Genomic DNA, 22,008 nt, shown 5'->3' on the forward strand with positions numbered 1-22,008 from the left:
GTAAAAGCAGGGGACATGGGTTTGATCCCTGGTCCAAAAAGATCCCACATGACATGGGGTAACTAAGCCTGTGTGCTGCAACCACTGAAGCTTATTTCATTTAAATGAAATAAATAGTATGTAATATCTATAAAGGAGGGTGCAAAATATATATAGGAGATTTATAATTTTAAAGAATAAGCAGCGGGGACTTCCCTGGCAGTCCAGTGGTTAAGACTTCATCTTCCATTGCAGGGGGTGTGGATTTGATCCCTGATCAGGGAGCTAAGATTGCACATGCCTGGCAGCCAAAAAACCAAAACATAAAAAAAGAAGCAACATTGTAACAAATTCAATAAAGACTTAACAAATGGTCCACATTAAAAAAAAAAAAAAGTAAATAAAAAGAATAAACGGAAAGGCATTCTCTACATTCTCTGCCACACCATTGCCAGGCTATCATATTCGATTCTCTTCTAGCAGGTAATGTCAACAGCAGAGGGGGTATCTTTGTAGCTTCCTCTCAGGTTCTAGACCCAAGAAAAGATCAAGGGACTAATGAGGTAAAGAACTGTTTAACGACATGGCATTTTGTGCTAATCTGCCCCTGTACCCTTCCTTTTGTCTCTAAGTGGTTAACCAAAGGTGTTGAATAAGATAAGGGCTGACCTCATGTCATACTAGGACAAATAGAAACAAATTATGTGGGACTCACAAAAGCATATGGTGAAATACAATTTTCTTCAGTATACAGGGAGGTGTTAACAAACACATAAACACATTTTACTATTTGTTTTTAACATTAACTTTCACTAGTACCAATGTAAGGGTCCTTTATTGTTGCTATCTGATAAAACAGGCTTCTGAGATGCCATTTTGACTTGTGTCCTGAGAAAAGAGCTCAGGAGTAGTGCTGTAGCACGTGCCCCCCCCCCCCCCCCTCCAAATAGCCCTGAGAATATTTGTGATTAGGCCTCCTGGAATGGATAATTTCCATTTCTATTCTTGACATTTATTCCTAAATTATCAGTGTGGGGAAGGTGGTACATAAACTGCTTCTGGACTTATCTACTATTAATTTTGGACCTTTGAATAGGAGATGTTTTTAAAAGTCACATCTCCACCTGTGATCTGGAGACACAGAGAATAAGCTAAAAAGTAGACTGTACCTGACTCACAATTTCCAATGCTGTGAAAAGGAGAGGCCACATCAACAGGATAGAGCACAGAAAGGAAAACAGTCTCCTGGGAGCAATTCTGAGACTCATTAATGTACCCTATTATTGATTCCGCAATAGAACCAGCAGCAGTCGTCCTAGCTTCCCATTGGGAGGCAAATAATGACTTGCTGGGAAAGGTAATTCAAATGTGGTTCTTATAGAAAGCAAATAAGCATATGTAAGTCACACTATCAGATAAAAGAATATCCTTGGAACAAAAGAAATAAAGTGCAGAATGAAAGAATGTAGGCTACAACAACATAAAATTTCCCTATTTCCCCCTGCTAGTTTTCTCCTCCCAATTTCTAAAACACCTCTAGACTAAAAAAACAGAAGTGACAAGCATCATGACTCAGATTAATATAAAATGAAACCCTGTTTGTGCCTGCAAATACATAAAATGAAACACATAAGATTACAAAGAATATCGATAATACTGAAATGCAATGGTCAAAGTATTAAAATAATATTTATGGTAATGTAAGTGCTGCATATTATTAACCAAAAAAAACAATATCTAACAGCTGATCTACTACCAAAATTTTATAGTAAATTATATTACAAGGTATCTGCAATGACTGTAATGTGATGTGCACAACAGAATCTCTGCCCTGAGTCCCCTGACACATTTCTTCCACCGTCAGTATAAGGGTTAACATGTCTATTTTTGATGCATGGCCCCTTGAGAAGAAGAAGTATTGAGAAGATCCCAGACCATTTTAGTGCCTCCCTTGAGGGTCTCTGAATCTAAGGATGGAGGGAAGCTCTGATTCTGGAGTTGTATCAGTACAACCAACCTTAAGAGGTTCCTTGAGACCACTCATAAAATAAGCCTTGAGTCCCTTTCAACCCATTTTTCAAAGTTCTGTACTTAAATATTGCCACTGAATTTTAAAACTCTTGCAACTTGGGTTGGGTAACTGGACTTGCACGGTGATTTCCCTTCTGATAACTAGCACCACATGGAAAGCAAACTAGAGTCTTCAATGCCAGCCTTCGAGAAGTTTAGGGTTGGGGGAGTGCTAAGTAAACCCTTTTGAGGATATCCCCCATCCATGACATAGTTGCTGGTTAGAGACAGGATGTTGAGGCAATGGGCATGCCTGTATCATTTCCAGGGCCTTATGTCTGCCTTGGTGCTCAAATCTTAACTCTATTATTAAGTCTTATTGGAGTGTTGCTATCAATGACCCCTTTTCTTCTTCAGCCCTGATTAGTTCTCACTAATCACAGAATTCAGGCAACTCTAGGGGTTATTGGTGAAACCTAATAATTTCTGGCTATAATCTTCTCCCATTCTGACCTAATCTTATTTCTTCAAGCAGGGCTCCCCTGTTCATCATTAATGGCCAATTGTAGACATAGCTCCAGCATGGACTAGTTATTAGATTTTCCCTTTCATGTTGATGCACAGTTATGATTTCAATTGATTGCCAATAAGTTATACAACCCACTCTGCAGGGCCCAGAATATAGAAATAGTTAATGTAGAATATAGAATGTAGAAATATAGTTAATCTAGAATATAGAAAGAGTTAATCTAGACTATAGAAAGAGTACAGAGAACAGGTCAATGGCAGGTGCTTGGAACAATGGCTCTCAAACTCGACTGCCTGTTATGATCACCTGTGGAGTCTTTGAAAAATGTTGAGTCCTTGGAAAACAGTATGGAGGTTCCTAAAAAAACACTAAAAATAGAACTACCATACGATCCCACAATTCCATTCCTGGGTATGTATCTGAAAAAAACAAAACACTAATTTGAAAACAGACATGTACCCCAATGTTCACAGCAGCATAATTTACATTAGCCAGGATATGAAAGCAACCTAACTGGCCATCAACAGATAAATAGATAAAGAAGATGTGGTACGTATGTGTGTGTGTGTGTGTGTGTGTGTGTGTGTGTATACATATATAATATATATATATGTATAATGAAATATTATTCAGCCATAAAAAGAATGAACTTCTGCCATTTGCAACAATGTGGATGGATGCAGAGCCTATTAAATGAAACAAGTCAGACAGAGAAAGACAAATGCTATCTGTTATCACTTACATGTGAAATCTTAAAATTAAAATGAATGAGTAAAGCAAAAGAAAAATAAATTCAGAGACATAGAGAACTAACTAGTGGTTACCAGCAGAAAGAGGGAAAGGGGAGGAGCAAGATAGTTATAGGGGATTAAGAGATACAAACAACTATGTATAAAAATAAATATGCAACAAGGATATATTGTACAGCACAGGGAAACATAGCCATTGTTTTTTATACTTCAAACAGAAAATAATGTATTAAAACATTGAATTGTAATATATACCTGAAACTAATATTGTAAATCAACTATACTTCAATTTTTTAAAAGAGTAAGAAAAATGTTGTGTCCAGAACATATCCCTATCAAGTAAATCTGAATATGTGGAACAGGACCCAAGCATTATTACATAATTATCACAACTATGAAAAAAAATAAAATGATTATCTCAGTATCTCTTTGGGTGATATGACTACTCATTGCTCTTTAATTTTCTAAGTTTCTTTGCAATTTTAGCTTTCTGTCATAACTGTGTATGGCTTTTATGATATGTAAATGATTAATCCATTTTTGATTTAATAACATTCAAATAGGAATAGAGTTGCAAGGCTTCATATTGTTACTGAAATGCAGATCTGTGTACCTGATGCACAATGAGGCCAAATGATACCAAAACATTGGGGTTTGGAACAGAGAAAGGTTCATTGCAAGTCCCACAAGGAGATGAGTGACTCATGCCTTAAAAAACCCCAAACTCCCCAAAAGCTTTCAGCAAAGCCCTTCTATAGGAAAGGTGAGGGAGGGGTGTGGTTAGTTGTTGCAAACTTCTTGGTGTCAGATTCTTTGTTCTTGAGGTCATGTCATGGTCAGGTAATGACATTTCTGTAAATCTCTACCAAACAAACATTATTCTCTGTTCTGACAAGGAAGGGTGAGGTCCCAAGGCACAGACCTTTCACCCTCTAAGGTCCCAATCCTGATTTAAGAGGAAGCAGAGCTAGTTGGGAGCTCCCTCAGGGCCAGTTGCCCAGATTCTGTCAGCTGTCATCACTGAGGGAGCCAGGCACCCAACCCAACTGGCCCTCAGTGTCCTCAGGCCACCCAAAGAGGGGAAGACCAGGTCCCACAGATTGTGGGACAAGGCAGATGCCACTGCTATTAAGTTGCAGAGACCAAGATGGAGGAGAGGTTCACCACTGCCTCAAGGCCCAGCCCAAGGCTAGTGGGTGGCCTTGGTGAGGGCTCTAAAGCCTTGCAGGACACAGCTCCAAGCCTGTTCACTGGGCACCCCAGCTCACCCACTGGCCTAGGGCCAGATGAGCTGGAGGGCCTTGGAGATAAGGCCGGGATCTGCCTCAACCTCACTCTCCACCTCACAACCATCACTTAACTGTTGTCTCAATCCCCTCACTAACTGTCCTTTTTTAACAGTTGGATGCTTGTGGGCGGCACCCACTGCTGCACTAGCAGGCCCACTAATGGGTGGCTCATTGACAGTTGGTTGTCAGTGGGCGGGGCCCACTAAGGTACCAACCAATGACTAAGCAGGACCAATGGTTTAGTAACAGGGCGTAATGATGCATGACAATGGCTGCTGTGTTAAGAGCCTAAGAGCAGAATTCACTGCGCTCTGTTACATACAGACTGCCTACTCAGGCAGACTGCCTCTGTGATTGGTTGCAGAGGTGGGGATGGGAGAGAGGTTCACTGCTGCTTTAAGGCTTGGGCCAAGGCCAGTGGATGACCTTGGTGAGGATCCTGGAGCCGTGCAAGACACAGCACCTAGCATGTTCCCTTGGGCCCCCAACTCATCCCAGAGAGAAGGCCAGGACCGCATCTTACTCCACTGCCCGCCTGATGACCACTGCTCTACCAAATGTTTTCTGAATGACCGACTAACGGTCGCTCATTGGCAGCTGGTCGCTTGGAGGAGGGGCCACGGCAGGCCTAACCAATAGCTGGGCAGGACCATTAATAGTCATGTGGTAATCGTTGCTTGGTTATGCGGAGGTGAGGGACTGGCCTGTGGGGTAACTGGTGCATACCAACGGGGTCGTGCTATGGGATGCGAATGGCTGTGTTCTGTTAAAATCTTATAGAAAGACAAAAAAATGCCCTGCTCTGAGAAGTACGGGGAAAGGTGATGATCAAAGAGAGTGGGAGAATCTGAAATAACTTGCTTTTTTCATATAACTTGAGTTTTTCAGTCAAGCACGTGACAACATTACAGGTTGTAACCTGGAGTTTATGAACTTTGGTCAGTCCTACAATCTCCAGAAATTGAGTGGAAGTACTGAGTTTCTGTGAATGTCTTTCTGGTAAAAGATATTCAATGAGTTAAGCAGATTTTCAAGGAGACTCACAACTCCACTGCTTCAGATTCTTGGTGTCTGAAGGTGTGATGTAAGAATCACCTGCATGGGAAATACCATGGGTTTTTGTTAAAATGCAGTTTTAAGTTCTACTCCAGGCCCACTGATTTAGAAATGTTCAGATAAATAAGATACTTTTTTAAAAATTAAAAGTAAGTTTCAATTATTCAATGGGTCATACTAAAAAAAGAAAAAATTTAGTTACTGTTACCTATAACCACAAGGATAAATCTTAAAAGTATTATGCTAAATGAAAAAAGCCAGACACAAATGGTTATGTAATATATGATTCTACTTACATGACATAGGGGAAGAGGTAAGCTTATAATGATGGAAATCTGATCAATGTTTCTCAGGGACAGAGGGTGAGTGAGGGATTGATTAAAAAGGGAAATGGAGAAATTTGGGGGGTGATGAAAACATTCTATATCTTAAGTATGGTAGTAGTTACATCATGTATACATTCGTAAAAATTCATAGATGTATATACCTAAAAGGGGAAATTTTATGTGTGTAAATTATATCAATAAAGCTAATTAAAAAAAATTAATTTCATCTGAAATTAAAATTTTGGCATATATTTTAGTTTACTGAATCTGTCATTCCTGTCTGATACTGAAATGAAAAAACTCCTTTTTTAAAAGGAACCTCCAGTAATTTGTAGCTATAGCATACACAGATGTTTCATGACTTCAATGCTAGAGCTCTTCTGTGAACTTAATACTATACCACCAATCACCGGACAAACAAGATTGTATCATTTGTTTACAATGGCCTGGGTAACTCTGGTCCCCACCTAAAGTGGATTTTTATAGTTATTAGAAGCAACCATGTGCTTTATACCATAGGCTGCCCAGTTTTGCAATGTATAGTGGCTAGCAGGAGGAAATTTTTGTTTTGATCATTTCAGCCTGGCAGTTTCAGAGAGTGCTGATGCCTCTTTGTGGGCTGAAACCAGGAAGTCTGGTTGAAAAGTTGCTAATGAAAAGGCAGTAAGGCAGTGTTTTCCTTTCTGTTTCAGAAAAGGACCTGCAAACACGAATAACCATCCTTTTGCTGAGGGAACATTGCCACCTAGCAACAGAATCAAGGCTCCAGACCAAGGATGCATTCCAGCTACACATTTTCAAGTGCACGGAGTTGCAAGTTTGGCTTTTAGTTGCTTTCCACTTAGCATTTAGGGTCTGTATGCTTTCCACAGAAAGCAAGGGGAAAAAGTCATTAACCAGTAGAACCTAGGTTTGTGAAAAGCAAGAGGAAAAGATCTTTTTAGTTTTTTTTAAAAAAAGACAGTAATATAAATAAGACTAGATTCCCTTTAGTAAGCACTAGTATGAGGAAAAAATATGCAAAACTAAATAAACTACATTGAAAGAAACTTCTTCCTGCCAAAAGCTTATGTGTATGAAATTCACATTTATTTTGCAATGAATAAATGTTCAAGTTTCTGATGTATACAAAAGGCTGAATAAAAATGATCAGAAATTAATACATAGAATCTTATATATAAAAACAGCATTACTTGGAAGCATTAAGCTTGGCTCCCACTTGAAATTCCAGGATTAAGAAAACGTTTCTCTCAAATCTAGCTAATCCCGCAGTCTCCAAACTTATACCTACAAAATTCACTACGTCTCCTGCCATGTGTGTTTCTAATATAGGAAACAAATCTTGTCATCAGAGATGAGAAACTAGTCAGAATTTCCCAAGCATTTGATGTGGGCTTTTTTTTTTTTTGACAAATAGTAACTCCTGGCTTAGCACAACCAATTTTTTAATAAATATGTTCTTGTGACCTGTAGCAACAAAGATTATATTGCTGTAATAAATATTTACTGTCCTTTATTTGATGCTGAAGAATCATGATTCCAAGGTAGTGTGTGGTCTTACAGTTAGTTACTAAGTATGGATATGTTTTATAAATTTGTATAACCTCCATCAATGAGATTATTTCATATAGAAAAAAAATTTTGAATTTTCAATCAAAGCAGTCACCTCTTTCTTATGGCAAACTTATAATGGGTCATACATAGAACTACAAACACATAAAGGAGAGAAGAGTATCATTATGTCCATTTTACAGGTGAAAAAACTGAAGCTTGGAGGGCATAAGTACTTTGGCTGAGACCACACAGCTAGCAAGTGTCAGAAACCACACTTCAGGTGAGGGTGGGATGATTTGAGAGAATAGCATTGAAACATGTATATTACCATATGTAAAACAGATGGCGAGTGCAAATTCACTGTATGAGGTAGGGCTCCCAAAGCTGGTGCTCTGGGACAATACAGAGGGATAGGGTGAGGAGGGAGGTGGGAAGGGGGGATTCAGGATGGGGGGTGGAACACATGTAGACCTGTGACAGATTTGTTGATGTATGGCAAAAACCATCACAATATTGTAATCATCCTGCAATTAAATAAATTAAAAAAAAAACAAACAAACACATTTCAATGCCACTGGCTGGAACTCCAGAGGATGAGAGTTCCTTACTAGCAAGGCAGTAAAAACTTGAAATACTTGGCTACATCTCTACTTAAGCCAGGCTGAAGCAGGTAATGCCTACATACCTAGTCAATCTTCTTCAGGTTGTGTCCTAAAAGAAGGATAGTTGAACTCCAAAGAAACCCACAGCCAGATCTCAAGGACATCTATCTTACCAGAGAAGACTCCAGCTGTCTCAGGTAGGGTACTGGACACTGGGTAGTGTCCCAGTAATCAAATGCTATCCTAAATCAACTACCTAAAACCTGATGGATTAAAAGACCAACCATATTTCTTCTGCTCACAGATCTGCAATTTGGACAGAGATCAATGGAGACAGCTCATCTCGGCACCAACTGGTATAGCTCAAAGGCTGGCACTGAAGTCATTGAGGGCCTCTTCACTTACATGACTGGTGATTAATACTAGCTGTGGGCTGGAACTTTAGCTGTGGCTGCCAGTCAGAATACCTACATGTGACCTCGTGTGTCCAGGGCTTCCTCACAAAATGGTAGCTGGGTTCCAAAGGTGAGCATTCTTAAAGTTTCAGATAGAAGTTGGAGTGCCTCTTATGACAACTTTAGAAATCACTTAAGCTCACTGTTTTGCATTGAACTGTGTCCCTTCAAAAGACATGTTCAAGTTCTAACCCCCAGTACCTGCGAATGTGATGTTACTGGGAAATTGGGTCTTTGCAGAGGCAATAAAATTAAAATGAGCTCATATTAGGTTAGGCCCTAATCCAGTGACTTGTGCTCTTAGAAGAAGAGGGGAATTTGGAGATGGGACACATAAGGAAGAATGCCTTATGTAACAACAGCAGAGAATGAAATTATGCATCTACCAACTAAAGAATGCCAAGGATCTCTGGCAAACACCAGAAGCTAAGAGGCATGGACAGATTTTCCCTTGTGTGAGTCTCTCAGTCATGTCTGACTCTTTGCAATCCCATAGACTGTAGCCCATCAGATTCCTCTGTCCATGGAATTTCCCAGGCAAGACTACTGGAAGGGGCAGCCATTTCCTTCTCCAGGAGATCTTCCCAACCCAGGGATTGAACCCAGGTCTCCTGAACTGCAGGCAGATTCTTTATCATCTGAGCCACCAGGGAAGCCCAGATTTTCCCTCAGAGCTCTCCAAAAACACTCAATCTTGCTGACATCTTTATTTCAGACTTCCAGCCCGTAAGAGAATGAATGTCTGTTGTTTAAACCATCCAGGTACTTTGTTATGGCAGCCCTAAGAAAGTAATACAATCACATCTGCTGCATTCTATGCATTGAGACAGCCACAAAGTCCAACCCAACTTTAAGGGAAAGGTAAACAAACTCCAAATTTTAATGGAGACTAGCAGGACTCTGGAAGAGACTGTGGAATTTGAAATACTGCTATCTTCATTTTGGGGAAATACAATTTGCTGCAAGAAGAAAACTCCAATCCATAAGACTTGACCATCTTTGGGCAGCTGCTTTGCTGAACTCTATATCCTGGACTACCTAAAGTTTTCAATATATTCTTGACTTCATGTTGCAAAGAAATTGAGATTATAATTCACTTCTTACTACATTGTGTGCTGGGGTTAGTTCATAAGTGAAGATTTATCCTATATACATATATATATTCCCTCAAAAACAGTAAGAGCTGCAAACACTTTCCTTTTTTTTCCACTCCAACAAAAAGAGCTTTGAATGGACTTTTGTATATGGTTTGACATAAAAACTGGTGACAATCTAGCATGTTTATCCATTTGTACCTAATTTAAAAAATTTTGTGATCCAAGAAGCTGGGGTCTGAGGATGTTGTGTCCTCTTTACTGACAAGATGCAGCCAATTCATGCATTTTGGCTGCCGTGACATGAGAAGTCGGTGTGAGCCTTGGTGGTGAATAAGCCCAGGTCCAGGAAGTCCCATTCCCCTTGTGTTTAATGTCAGTGACACCTGCTAAAGAAGAATTCTTCCTACTCTCTGTACAACTCTGAAGAAATGGATGATGGCCCCTGGGTTATACCACCTGTGAGCCCAGGGAGTGGACTCAGAGCACTAGAAAGTGTTCCCTAGTACCAGTGTCGTCCTCTTCCTGCCATTATGCAGCCGATGAAAGTGAAAGTGGAGAGTGAAAAAGTTGGCTTAAAGCTCAACATTCAGAAAACGAAAATCATGGCATCTGGTCCCATCACTTCAAGGGAAATAGATGGGGAAACAGTGGAAACAGTGTCAGACTTTATTTTTTTGGGCTCCAAAATCACTGCAGATGGTGATTGCAGCCATGAAATTAAAAGATGCTTACTCCTTGGAAGAAAAGTTATGACCAACCTAGATAGCATATTGAAAAGCAGAGACATTACTTTGCCAACAAAGGTCCGTCTAGTCAAGGCTCTGGTTTTTCCAGTGGTCATGTATGGATGTGAGAGTTGGATTGTAAAGAAAGCTGAGTGCTGAAGAATTGATGCTTTTGAACTGTGGTGTTGGAGAAGGTTCTTCCAAGTCTCTTGGACTGCAAGGAGATCCAACCAGTCCATTCTGAAGGAGATCAGCCCTGGGATTTCTTTGGAGGGAATGATGCTGAAGCTGAAACTCCAATACTTTGGCCACCTCATGCGAAGAGTTGACTCATTGGAAAAGACTCTGATGCTGGGGGGGGTTTGGGGGTAGGATAAGGGGACGACAGAGGATGAGATGGCTGGATGGCATCACTGACTTGATGGAGGTGAGTCTGAACTCCGGGAGTTGGTGATGGACCGGGAAGCCTGGCGTGCTGGAGTTCATGGGGTCGCAAAGAGTCGGACACAACTGAGCAACTGAACTGAACTGAACTGAACTGAGCTGGGCTTTATTTTTATTACATGTTCCCATACAAACAAGAGTTGGGGAAAAGGAGTTGGGCATCTCTCCGAGACAATTCCCCACTGTCCACTTGGGACACTAGCGCCCTCAGTATAGAAATCCTGTCTGACTGTTCTACCAGTCAGGTGTGTATGAAGATAACAAAAACAAGACCACAGTCCCAACTGACACCTCAATTACAGCCATGAGGCTGAGGTACCCAGGTAAGCCACACCTGGGTTCCTGAAACCAACAGAAACTGAGATCATAAATATGTGTTGCTTTAAGCTGCTAAATTTTGTGGTAATTTGTTATGAAGCAATATATGATATGTACTCATTTGCATCTGGCTTTTTTCAGTCCACATTAAATTTGTGAGAGTCAGCCATATATTTGCATATAGCAAGAGTTCATTCACTTTCACTGTTTACTGTAGTATTGAAGTTACCACAATTTATTCCCTTCGTGGCCCATATTTGGGTTATTTCTAGTTTGGGACTATATGAATAGTGCTTCTTTGAACAGTCTTCTGTGTGTTTCTTGGGACATATATGTACAGAGATCCACTGAGGATACCCTAGGAGTGCAATCGCCAGGTCACAGGCTAGGCATCCCTTCAGCTTCCCACAGAATGGCCAGCATAAAGTGCTGATACCAATTTACTGCTCCGCTAGCAGTGCGTGGAGTTCCAGTTGCTCCATTTCATCAACTCTCTTTCTCATCTTAGCTATACTGATGTGGCGATACCTATAGTGGTATCACATTGTGGTTTTAATTGCATTTCCCTGATTATTGTTTGCTTTAATTACTTAACTTTCACTTCCCTCATTAGGATGAGCATCTTCTCATGTTTTTTGATTATTTTGGATATTCTCCTTTGTGATGTGCCTGTTCAAGCATTTCCCATTTTTCTGTCAAGTGGCCTTTTACTTATTGAGTTCTTATTCAAACTGGAATCAAGTTCTTGTTAGAAACAGATATTGAAAAGACTTGTCATTCTTTGGTTGAAAAAATCCATTTATTGAAAAACACTGTACTGTCACCTTTGTCATATATGACCATATATATGACCATATATGAGTCTAAGTTAAAACCTTTCTCTTCCATTGCTCTATTTCAATTCTGTGTCAACACCACATTGTTGTAATTATCATAGCTTTAATGAGTCTTGTCTGATAGTGTGAGTCCTCCAACTTTGTTCTTATTTTTCATGTTTTACTATTGCTTGGTCCTAAGAATCTCCAATTTAGATTCAGTTTGAACTTATTCACACATTTGCACACACATATGCACACACACACACAGGGATTCTGACTCCTGTTGCAATAAATTTGTAAAATGTGTGGAGATCACTGATTTTCCTATTGCATCAAATCTGCAGTAAGTGTAGACATTACTGATTTACAATGCTGAGTCTTGCAATCTATGACCATGATATATTTGCCCGTTTATTTACATATGATTTAATTTCTCCCAATAAAGTTTCTCAGTTTTCTGTGCAGAATTTTTGCAAACTTTCCAGTATACTTATTCCTAGGTATGTGATTTTAAAATAAAAACAAAATACTTTTACTATAAAATAAAACATAGCTTAAAGGAACGATGTAGACAAATTTATAGCTTAATGATTTTCCAAGACAAATTCCTTTGTAATTGACACCCAGGAGAAGAAACAGAACTTTGCCGAAAGCCCTTCCACATGTCCTGACCCAATTATAACTCCTTTCTTCCAAAATATAATCATTTTCCTAACTTTTATAATTAGCTTTTCCTTAAACTTCTTTATAAGTGTATCACCCAACTTTACTTCCCTAGACAGCATGGTTTAGTTTTGCCTAGTTTTAAATAATGATTTTTTTCTCTTTTAATTTACAGGTCACTTTTTCATTCTGTTATTGCCCTTCAATTTATCTGCTGAAGAACACAAGGCATTTGACATGTAGCGTTTCCCACAATACAGGTTTTCCTGAATACATGTCCACGGTGAAGTTCAACACGTTTCTCTGTTCTCTGTATTTCCTATAAAATAGGAAACTGATCAATCCTTTTGGAAAGACTATAGATAGTGATGTATTACTTCATCAGGAAGCAGACAACATCTAGTTCTTTTCTTTCTGTGATGTTAGCAACCACTGATACTCAGTGACTAGATCTGTTAACTCATTAGAGTTTGCAAAATTATGATATTCAAATTCAATCATTTGTTTTTCTTTTATTGGCTGAAATACTTTCCTCTTTTCCCATAGAAACTGTCCCACAATTTCAAAAAGTTCTCAAAGGTGAAAAAGTTTACACGACATTTATCAAGTTTGCAAATGCCAATAAAAATGCTAAGGCAACATTGTCCAAATTGCAATCTTCTGTGAGATCACCCAAATTTAAATATATACACACATTCTAAATTCAACTTAAGATATGTGACATGTTTTGGCCAATGGAGTGTTAGTAGACATGATGCTAGCCGAAGCCTTAAATGGGATTGTGTGGTTGGGTTCACCTCTTGTGTTTCAGTGAACTCTGTGAGAAGACCATGCCTAGGAGCTGCAGCCCTACAGTTGGGCTCCAGAGTAAGATATGTGGGAAAGACCTCAAAACTACACAAAGCATGGAGCAAAAACATCCACTTAGAGGTCTGAAAGAGAGACACTGCAGCTAGAGCTCACAGGTCCAAGAAAAATAAATCTTTGTTTGTGTAACTGAGTTTTGGGATGATTCATCCTAAAGCATTATCATAGCAAGAGCTGACCAATACAACCTTCTCCAAATCATGGTTATGTAGATGGCTGCCACCATGCTTACATGTAATTATGTACTCAGATTTTGAGACTTCTTGGTACCTCTCCAACACATTTTATACAGTTAAAGTTTCGTTTAGTAATGTACCATGAAGACGTCTCCCGAAGCTTTTATTAAATGTAATGCAAAGTCTTTCTATTCATTTTCTGCTTGTAGGTAGTTAAAATGCTTTTCATGAATCTAAAAGGATGGAAAATTGTAAAGAAACATCTTTGTGGATAGGTGTTATTCACAAGGTAAAATTACAAACAAAACAGGCATTTCACTGAGTGTAGAGCACTGATGTCATGGCGCCTCTAAATGCTAAGTGAACAAAGGCGCTTAATACATAGTGAATCCTCCTCGCTCCACTTGAGAGGGAGAGCAAGCTGTTATGGAATGGTAAAGAAATGCTCTTAACAGCTATTTACAAGACCCTGTGAGCTTGGATACTGTGCAGCCACAAAGCAACCTTTGTCTTAGGCAATGGACTATAGAAACTTGAAAGTGGAAAAAGTGAAAGAATGAAAGAATACTCTTTTTATGGTGACTCATTCACTCATTCACCAAATATTTACTGATTATAACACTGTTATAATCATAACTGCACAGAACACAGAGATGTACCCTGGCTCTCAGGGAGGTTAGACACCAGAGGGGGAGATAAGATATAGATGACTTACGGCAGTTCCACATATATTCTGTTTAACTGTTTACAAGTTGAGAGGAAAGAAGGGATCCATAGCATGCTTGGATTCTCAGTGAAGTTTTTCCAGAGGAGGTGTAAAATATACTGACTAAAAAAAAAAAAATATATATATATATATATAAAATAAGTAGATAAGGAAGGGAGCAAACATGCAGAGACAATTAGACCCATTTATTAAAAAACAAATCGAGAAAGTGAAATTAAAGTCAAATTACAGAGGGTCTTGAATGTCAATCTTAAAGGTTTGGCTGCATTGGTTGGTAATGGGTGTCATGGATAGTTCGGAACAGGGCAACTGCATAATCAAAGCACCTTGGGAGGTGTAATAAAGGATATAGGCAAGAAGGTGGGACAACCTGAAGCAACCACCATAATTCACGTATAAAATAATAAAAGGCAAACTAGCGTAATGGCAACACAAATGGAAGGGAGAATTATGAGAGATGTTACAAAGAAAAACTGTCAGGGCTTAGTCATTGATTGGATACATTCATTTATTCATTCAACAAATGTTGTCAGTGGCTGAGCCAGTCACTGGGGATGTAGGAGTAAGCAAAATAGACATGATCTCTTCCTCATGGACTATAAGGTAACACCTGTCTAAAAACGGATGTGAAATATGATGAAGGCTATAAACTAGAGGTGTTATGCGAGCTTATGATACAGAGATCTGATGAGGTAAGTATGTCAAGGGATGCTTTCTTGATGAAGTGATGCATGAAAAAGAAGAGATAAGGGGGATGAGGAAGAATTAATCGGGTGCAAACAGAACAGAAGGACACTCCATGAGAGGGGACAGCAGAGACAATGTGCCGCTGTAAGTATGCGGGACTGAAAGGAGGCCACTGCGGGCTGGACGACTGAGAATGAAAGGGAATGAGGCGCAAGAGCAAGATGAGGCTGTAGAGACCACGCTCCACCATGTCCAGCGGACATCCTGCTCTGCAGACTAGTGCACCAAGAATGCCAGTGCACAAGAGGGAAGCGTACTCTAGAATGCAACTCGACACACTGCTGCTTTCATCAAGAAAGCCCTGCCTGTTGAACTAAACAGCATACCTCGCGGCGATATGATTTACATTCTGAAGCAAGCTCCTTATCTTAGAGAATGGCAACAGTTCTCAACCAGCAGCCAGTCAGTGACTCCACATTTTTGACCACTGTGAGGAGGTTTGTCTTTATCCTAAGAACAATGGGAAGTTACAGAAGAATTTTAAGAGAGGGGGTTAGTGGCTTCATTACAGAGAATGAACTGGAAGGCAGCCAGGGTTAACAGAAGAGGAGGAAGTTGGTATGTGAAATCTCACTTTTCCTGGTGAAATAAGAGGTATTCTCTTCAGATGAGAGAGCAGGGACATCGAATAGTCTAACAGGACAGGACAAAAGTAGAGGAGATTTGGAAGTGTCATTGTAAACAGTCATAAGTAAGGGAGGGGAAGAAAGAAATGGGAACCACGTAAGACCAATAACATAGGCTGTCAAAAATAAGACAGCCTATGTTATTGACATAGCTCTGTGACCAGATTCAAAAAAACTCGATGCTCTGAAAGCAGGTGTGAAGATGAATGTTACAGATGAACAGAAAGTATCAGCACCACGGTTTCATGGGAAGAGAAACAGCTTGGCAGTGTGGGTACATTGTTGGCATGATGGACCAGGGTCGAGTACAGGGACTAATAAGAGGCAAAATGATAATCTGTATTCTAAACTGTAATTCAGACTTATACTCAGCGGACCCCTGAAGGAGGACAGCCATTTCTTGTACCACTCAGTAGGCCTGTCCCTCCCAGCTCAGGTCCCTACAGAGAAGCCAAGGCATTTTGTCTGAGCCAGACATGGACCTAAATTGTCAGAGGATCCCAGAGGTGCTGTGGGAAGGCAGCTTTTGCTCATCATGTTCCTAGAAATATGTGGGTAGAAAACATCAGATGCTGAAAGAGGAACCAACACTACTACTAAGCCATAATTAAATATAAGTAGGGGAGAGAATAGGCTTCCTTGGTAGCTCAGCTGGTAAAGAATCCACCTGCAATGCAAGAGACCCCAGTTCAATTCCTGGGTCAGGAAGATCCCCTGGAGAAGGGCCAGGGTACTGCAGTATTCCTGGGTCTCCCTGGTAGCTCAGATGGTAAAGAATCTGCCTGCAATGCAAGAGACCTGGGTTCAATCCCTGGGCGGGGAAGATCCTCTGGAGGGCATGGCAACCCACTCTAGTATTCTTGCTTGGAGAATCCTCATGGACAAAGGACCCTGGTGGGCTACAGTCCATAATAGGTTGCAAAGAGTCAAACAGGACTGAGCAACTAACCACACAGGGAGAGAATATCAGACAAACTTTGAAAGAAATCCTGCCAGATAGAACATAGCAAGCTCCAGGAAAATAAGGTTTAAATTAATATGTTAAATGACTAACTAATATGATGAAAGCTTGCCTGATCTGCATCTGCAGTAATGACTTGTATGGAGAAGAGATGAAAATGTTCCAGTAATCATTAATCAGCACTTTGTCTGTACCAACACTATGCCAGGCATAGGGAATACAAGGATGAATGAGACATGGTCCCTGCCTTCAAAGGGCTTACTGTTCATGGAAGGAAAACCATCTAAAAAGATGCTGGGAATTCCCTGGCAATTCAAAGGTTAAAATTCTGTGCCTCCAGTGCAGGGGGCATGGGTTCAATCTCTGGTCTGGGAACTAAGATCCCACATGTTATTTGGCAGTTATAAATAGATTTATTTATAAACAATTAAATAATAAATTTATAAATAAATGATTAACAAATAAAAAGATGCTTGCCACTGGAGATATGAAGTATTTTGACACGGGGCTGTCAGGGAGTAGAGTAGTGAGGCATCAAAAAAACAGAAGAGAGAAGAGGATTAGGGAAAGAAGGACTCCCAGGGAAGCTGGTCCCCAACCTGAGGCCGGGAAACCAGTGGACATCAGCTCACTGAAGAGCAAGAAGAAGAGGGTCTTAGTAAAGAAGCATCATCTGTAAAGGCTCAGATAGAAATGACAGAACATCAGAAATTTCAAGCTGTTCCACACGTCTAGAGAAGACATTCAGGAAGGAATGGAGCAAGAAATAAGACAACAGAGGTAGTCAAATCGTGATGGAGGTCATATGCCAAGCTAAGGAATAAAGACCTGATTGTTGAGGACAATGAGAAATGTATGGCTTTCCAGGAAGCAGTCTGAAGTTCCAGGAGGAACTGGAGAGAGAGATCTTTGTTAGAAGGCATCACCCTGGAGGGGTAAGTTAAGCCTGCAGAAGATAAGATCACCCGGAGAAACTGAAATGTCAAAAGGGGCGCGCACTGAGGATAGGAATCTGAAGAATACCAACATTTGAAATGGGCCAACATTTAAAATGGGTAAGCAAGAGACATCTGAGAGTGAGACTGAGAAGAAGGAATTAGAGAGGGATAAAAAAAATCAACTGGCTTGATGGAAAACATAGAAGAGGGAGCTTTAAGAAGATAGGAGACAATTACATTAGATGATGCTGGAGAATTAAAAAAAAAAGGATGCCGCAATAAAGAAATTCTACTGAAAATTGAAAACAACTTAAATTACCATCAACAGGAAATTATACAAATAAATTATTGTATTTTCCTACTTGGGATTTCTATACATCAAGGGAAATACATGAACTACACCTTCATATGTCAGCATGGATGAACCTAGGAAAGATAACACTAAACAAAGCAAGTAGCAAAAGAAAACATAGTAGAATATTATATGCTGTTTAAGAATAGTTACAAATGTAGCATAAATATAAAGACATCCATTGCAGTGTTGAATACCAAGTTCCAAAGAGCGGTTACCCAAGGTCAGCTGGGGAATGGTTGTGATTGGGAAAGTCTTCAACAGAAATGGTAATGTTTCATTTCACAAGATAGTTGAAAGATAGAGGTAGTGTTTGGCTACATTATATTTTGAGCATGTTGTAGGTAAAAGTCATTACCGACCACATCTAGGAAATTTTAGTGTAGCATATGTGCCCATGGAGAAGGCAATGGCACCCCACTCCAGTACTCTTGCCTGGAAAATCCCATGGACGGAGGAGCCTGGTGTACTGCAGTCCATGGGGTGGTGAAGAGTCAGACATGACTGAGCGACTACACTTTCACTTTTCACTTTCATGCATTGGAGAAGGAAATGGCAACCCACTCCAGTGTTCTTGCCTGGAGAATCCCAGGGACGGGGGAGCCTGGTGGGCTGCCGTCTCTGTGGTCGCACAGAGGCGGACACGACTGAAGCGACTTAGCAGCAGCAGCACGTGTGCCCATGTTAGTAGTAGGCAGAGGTATTCAGAATGCAATGGGTAGAAAAGGAATGCTGTAAACATAATGGCAAGGCCTGATCAGAGGACTACCACTGTTCTAGAAACTGGATACAAATCCAACGTCTAAGCCCAATGTTAAAAGATAAACTGAGGCATATTTATAATTTTAAAAGTTTACTTGAGTGAAAAGAGATTCAATTCAGGCAGCACCAAACTGGAAGTGGTTAGGTGGACTTCACCCACAGAAGCTGCAGAGATTTTTACTGTAAAAGAGTAGAAGCAAAGTAATTATTGATCTGCGACCGTTCTATAGCCTAGTTGGTGATTTTGTGACTGGTTGTCTTTACTGGTTTTTGTAACCAAGACATTTATAGGCTTAGGTTTTGGTTTTTGTAGGTGGCTACATCAGTCTAAGGGCCACATCAGTCCACTGGAGCCACCTCAGTCTACCGGCTTCCTTGCATAGTTAATCTAACACCAACTGTCTGAATTCTTCCTCTTAAGTTACTTAACTTCCTGTACCTCAGTTTCTTTTGCAAAGTGGATGTGAAGTGAAGTGAAGTTGCTCAGTCGTGTCTGACTCTTTGTGACCCCATGGACTGTAACCTACCAGGCTCCTCGGTCCATGGGATTTTCCAGGCAAGAGTGCCGGAGTGGATTGCCATTTCCTTCTCCAGGGTATCTTCCCGACCCAGGGATTGAACCTGGGTCTCCTGCATTGCAGGCAGACACTTTACCTTCTGAGCCACCATAATCAGTAATAAATTCTCTGTGGAGTTGTTAGGAAAATTGGATGATTTCATACTAAAACAGTGCTTAAAACTATGTCTAGGAGACAGAACTATACCATCGAAGGTCCATCTAGTTAAAGCTATTTTATTTTAAAAATAAAAAACTTTTATTTTCCAGTAGTCATCTATGGATGTGAGAATTAGACCATAAAGAAGGCTGAGGACCAAAGAATGGATGCTTTTGAACTGTGGTGTCGGAGAAGACTCCTGAGAGTCCTTTGGACTGCAAGGAAGTCAAACCAGTCAATCCTAAAGGAAATCAGTCCTGAATATTCATTGGAAGGACTGATGCTGAAGCTCCAATACTTTGGCCACCTGATGCGAAGAACTCTTATTGGAAAAGATCCTGATGCTGGGGAAAATTGAAGGCAGAAGGGGACGACAGAGGATGAGATGGCTGGGTGGCATCACCGACTGGATGGATATGAGTTTGAGCTGAGCAAGCTCAGGGAGTTGGTGATAGACAGGGAAGCCCGGCATGCTGCAGTCCATTGGGTCGCAAAGAGTCGGACAGGGCTGAGCGACTGAACAGCTGAACTGAACTAAACTGCTGCTGCTGCTCTTAAGTCGCTTCAGTCGTGTCCGACTCTGAGGACACACAAAGTGCTAGTTACCAGACATAGTCATCATTATCAGTTCGAAACAAAACGATTATTAGTAATTACGATAATGTTCTTAATGCATGGAACACGTCACCATTTGCCAACAACTGCGTCAAGTAGGCAGAAACTAGAGAAGAGTTCTCTGCGGAAATTAACACACACGTGACGATTTAATAATCCACAGGTGTCTCTCATTCAGCCGTACATGCATCCTTACCGAGTGTACTCCCTCGCTTGGGTGGTGCAAGCACAGACACTTACCGGGAGTTTAGACCTTGTAAAATGCGTTGATACAACCATATCTCACTTTCATTTGGACCAGTAAACGCTTTTTGTAATTCCCGAATGCCCTAAACCACCTACTTTTGCACCGCCCTCTTCTTGAAGCTCCCGCCCCTGATTCGCCGGCACTGTCCCCACGGGAGGCGGGGCCTGCGTGATGACGCACGGGGAGCGCGTTGACGTATCCGTGCACCCGCCTGCCTGCTTGAATCGCAGTCCCGCGCCGCGGAGAGCGATGAGGCGGGCGTCAACGGCCGGTGCCGTGGGGCGGGAGGCAGCGCGGAAACGCGGCATCTAGGGGGCGACCTAGCTGGGGCCCGGGGCGCTGAGTCTTCTGGCGGGTCCGCCCCTCCTGCTCACACTGAGCGGCAGGAGCCGCCTGGCGGTGGGCGCCCAGGAGCCGGGTAGCGACCCGGGGCCCCGAGGCAGGTTGCGGGCATAGTGTCCGCAGCCTGCGTCCCCCGCGGCCGCGCTCGGGCCATGATCGACTCGGTGAAGCTGCGCCGCGACAGCGCGGCCGACTTCTTCTCGCACTATGAGTACCTGTGCGCGCTGCAGGACTCCGTGCCGCTGCCCGCAGTGCGCGCTTGTCTGCGGGAGGGCGTGTTGGACTTCAACGCCGACCGCCTCCGCGTGGCCGACTGGGCGCCGCTTCTGAGCACCCTTAAGAATGATAAAGATCTGCCCTTGATTTGCATCAAGAGCTTCTTCCAGCCGTGGCTTGGCGAAACAGGTTTGTAGTTCCGTCTTTCAGGGCCCCCCATCCGCGCTGCGAGGCGGAGTTTTAGATGGTGCAAGGTGGAGCCTGGGTACTGGAAGGGTGCCCAGGGCCCCTTGTGTGTACAGGAGATGGGGCATGCGGCCTAGGACTCTGCAGGCTCCGCGACCCTGGTCGAGTGCCTTAAGGATCTTTGTGTTCATCTGTTTACGTGGGCTTCACGTGTCTGTGGTGGTTGCAGGATTCACTTCTGTTAATGCACAGTTTGGAGCATTGTTAATTGTTCGACAGATGTTACCTGGTCTATTGAATAACTTTGCTTTGTACAGAACAAAGAGATTAGGAAGTTGATACATCCCAGCTTCATTTCCTTTTGATTGAGACAGGACTCAGAAAAGAGAGAAAAAAAAAAAGTTGTATCACATAGTGGAAAGAGCACAAATGTGAAGAGAGCTTAGGGTTTGAATTCCAGAGCTTATACTGTCTGTTTCCTGGGAAGGTTACTTTTCAACTGCAATCTCCACACTTGTAAAATGACATTAAAAACCACTTTTTCCATGGGTTCTTAGATTTAGGCAGGTTATGTGTGTAAAAGTACCCTTGCACATGAATGAGTTCAGTCATCTCCTGCCCTGGGTGATCTCCCCTTCTACCAGGCAGCAGGTAGATACAAGCGCTGTAGTCAGTACTCTGAAAGAGTGAGTTCTGGAGTTACAGAGCATAGGATTTTTTAAATTGAATTTTTTATTTTATATTAGCATATAATTGATTTACAGTGTTATTGTAGTTTCAAGTATACAGTAAAATGATCAGTTATACATACATATATATATCTCCATTCTTTCTCAGATTCTTTTCCCATACAGGTTATCAAGTAGAGTTTTCTGTGCTATACAGTAGGTTCTTGTTGTTTATCTATTTTATATAT

General features: G+C 41.3%; 1 protein-coding gene and 1 long non-coding RNA gene across 5 annotated transcripts in view; both read left to right on the forward strand.

Annotated features, from left to right (window-relative positions):
* Window positions 1–4,745: 4,745 nt before the first annotated feature.
* On the forward strand, window positions 4,746–12,918 carry LOC112447803 (uncharacterized). Of its 3 annotated transcripts, none has more exons than XR_009495585.1 (6): window positions 4,746–4,986; window positions 6,631–6,791; window positions 7,693–7,772; window positions 8,196–8,291; window positions 8,399–8,619; window positions 12,790–12,916. It is a non-coding gene; the product is annotated as an uncharacterized lncRNA (long non-coding RNA). The 3 variants fall into 3 exon arrangements; XR_009495584.1 differs by having other exon boundaries at window positions 4,752–5,247; XR_003036053.2 differs by lacking the exon at window positions 4,746–4,986 and adding an exon at window positions 5,259–5,377 and having other exon boundaries at window positions 12,790–12,918.
* A 7,632-nt stretch (window positions 12,919–20,550) lies between these two features.
* The window catches only part of CEP78 (centrosomal protein 78), a 35,217-nt gene continuing 33,759 nt past the window's right edge, over window positions 20,551–22,008 (forward strand). The window contains exon 1 of one of the 2 annotated variants that reach the window (XM_005210052.5): window positions 20,551–21,095. In XM_005210052.5, coding sequence (XP_005210109.1) covers window positions 20,843–21,095 — 253 coding nt within the window. In that variant the 5' untranslated portion in view covers window positions 20,551–20,842. The remainder of the gene's footprint in view (window positions 21,096–22,008) is intronic. The other variant, XM_005210051.5, reaches the window with a different exon arrangement.

Source organism: Bos taurus, chromosome 8 (assembly GCF_002263795.3).
Source record: "Bos taurus isolate L1 Dominette 01449 registration number 42190680 breed Hereford chromosome 8, ARS-UCD2.0, whole genome shotgun sequence".
NCBI classification, from domain to species: domain Eukaryota; kingdom Metazoa; phylum Chordata; class Mammalia; order Artiodactyla; family Bovidae; genus Bos; species Bos taurus.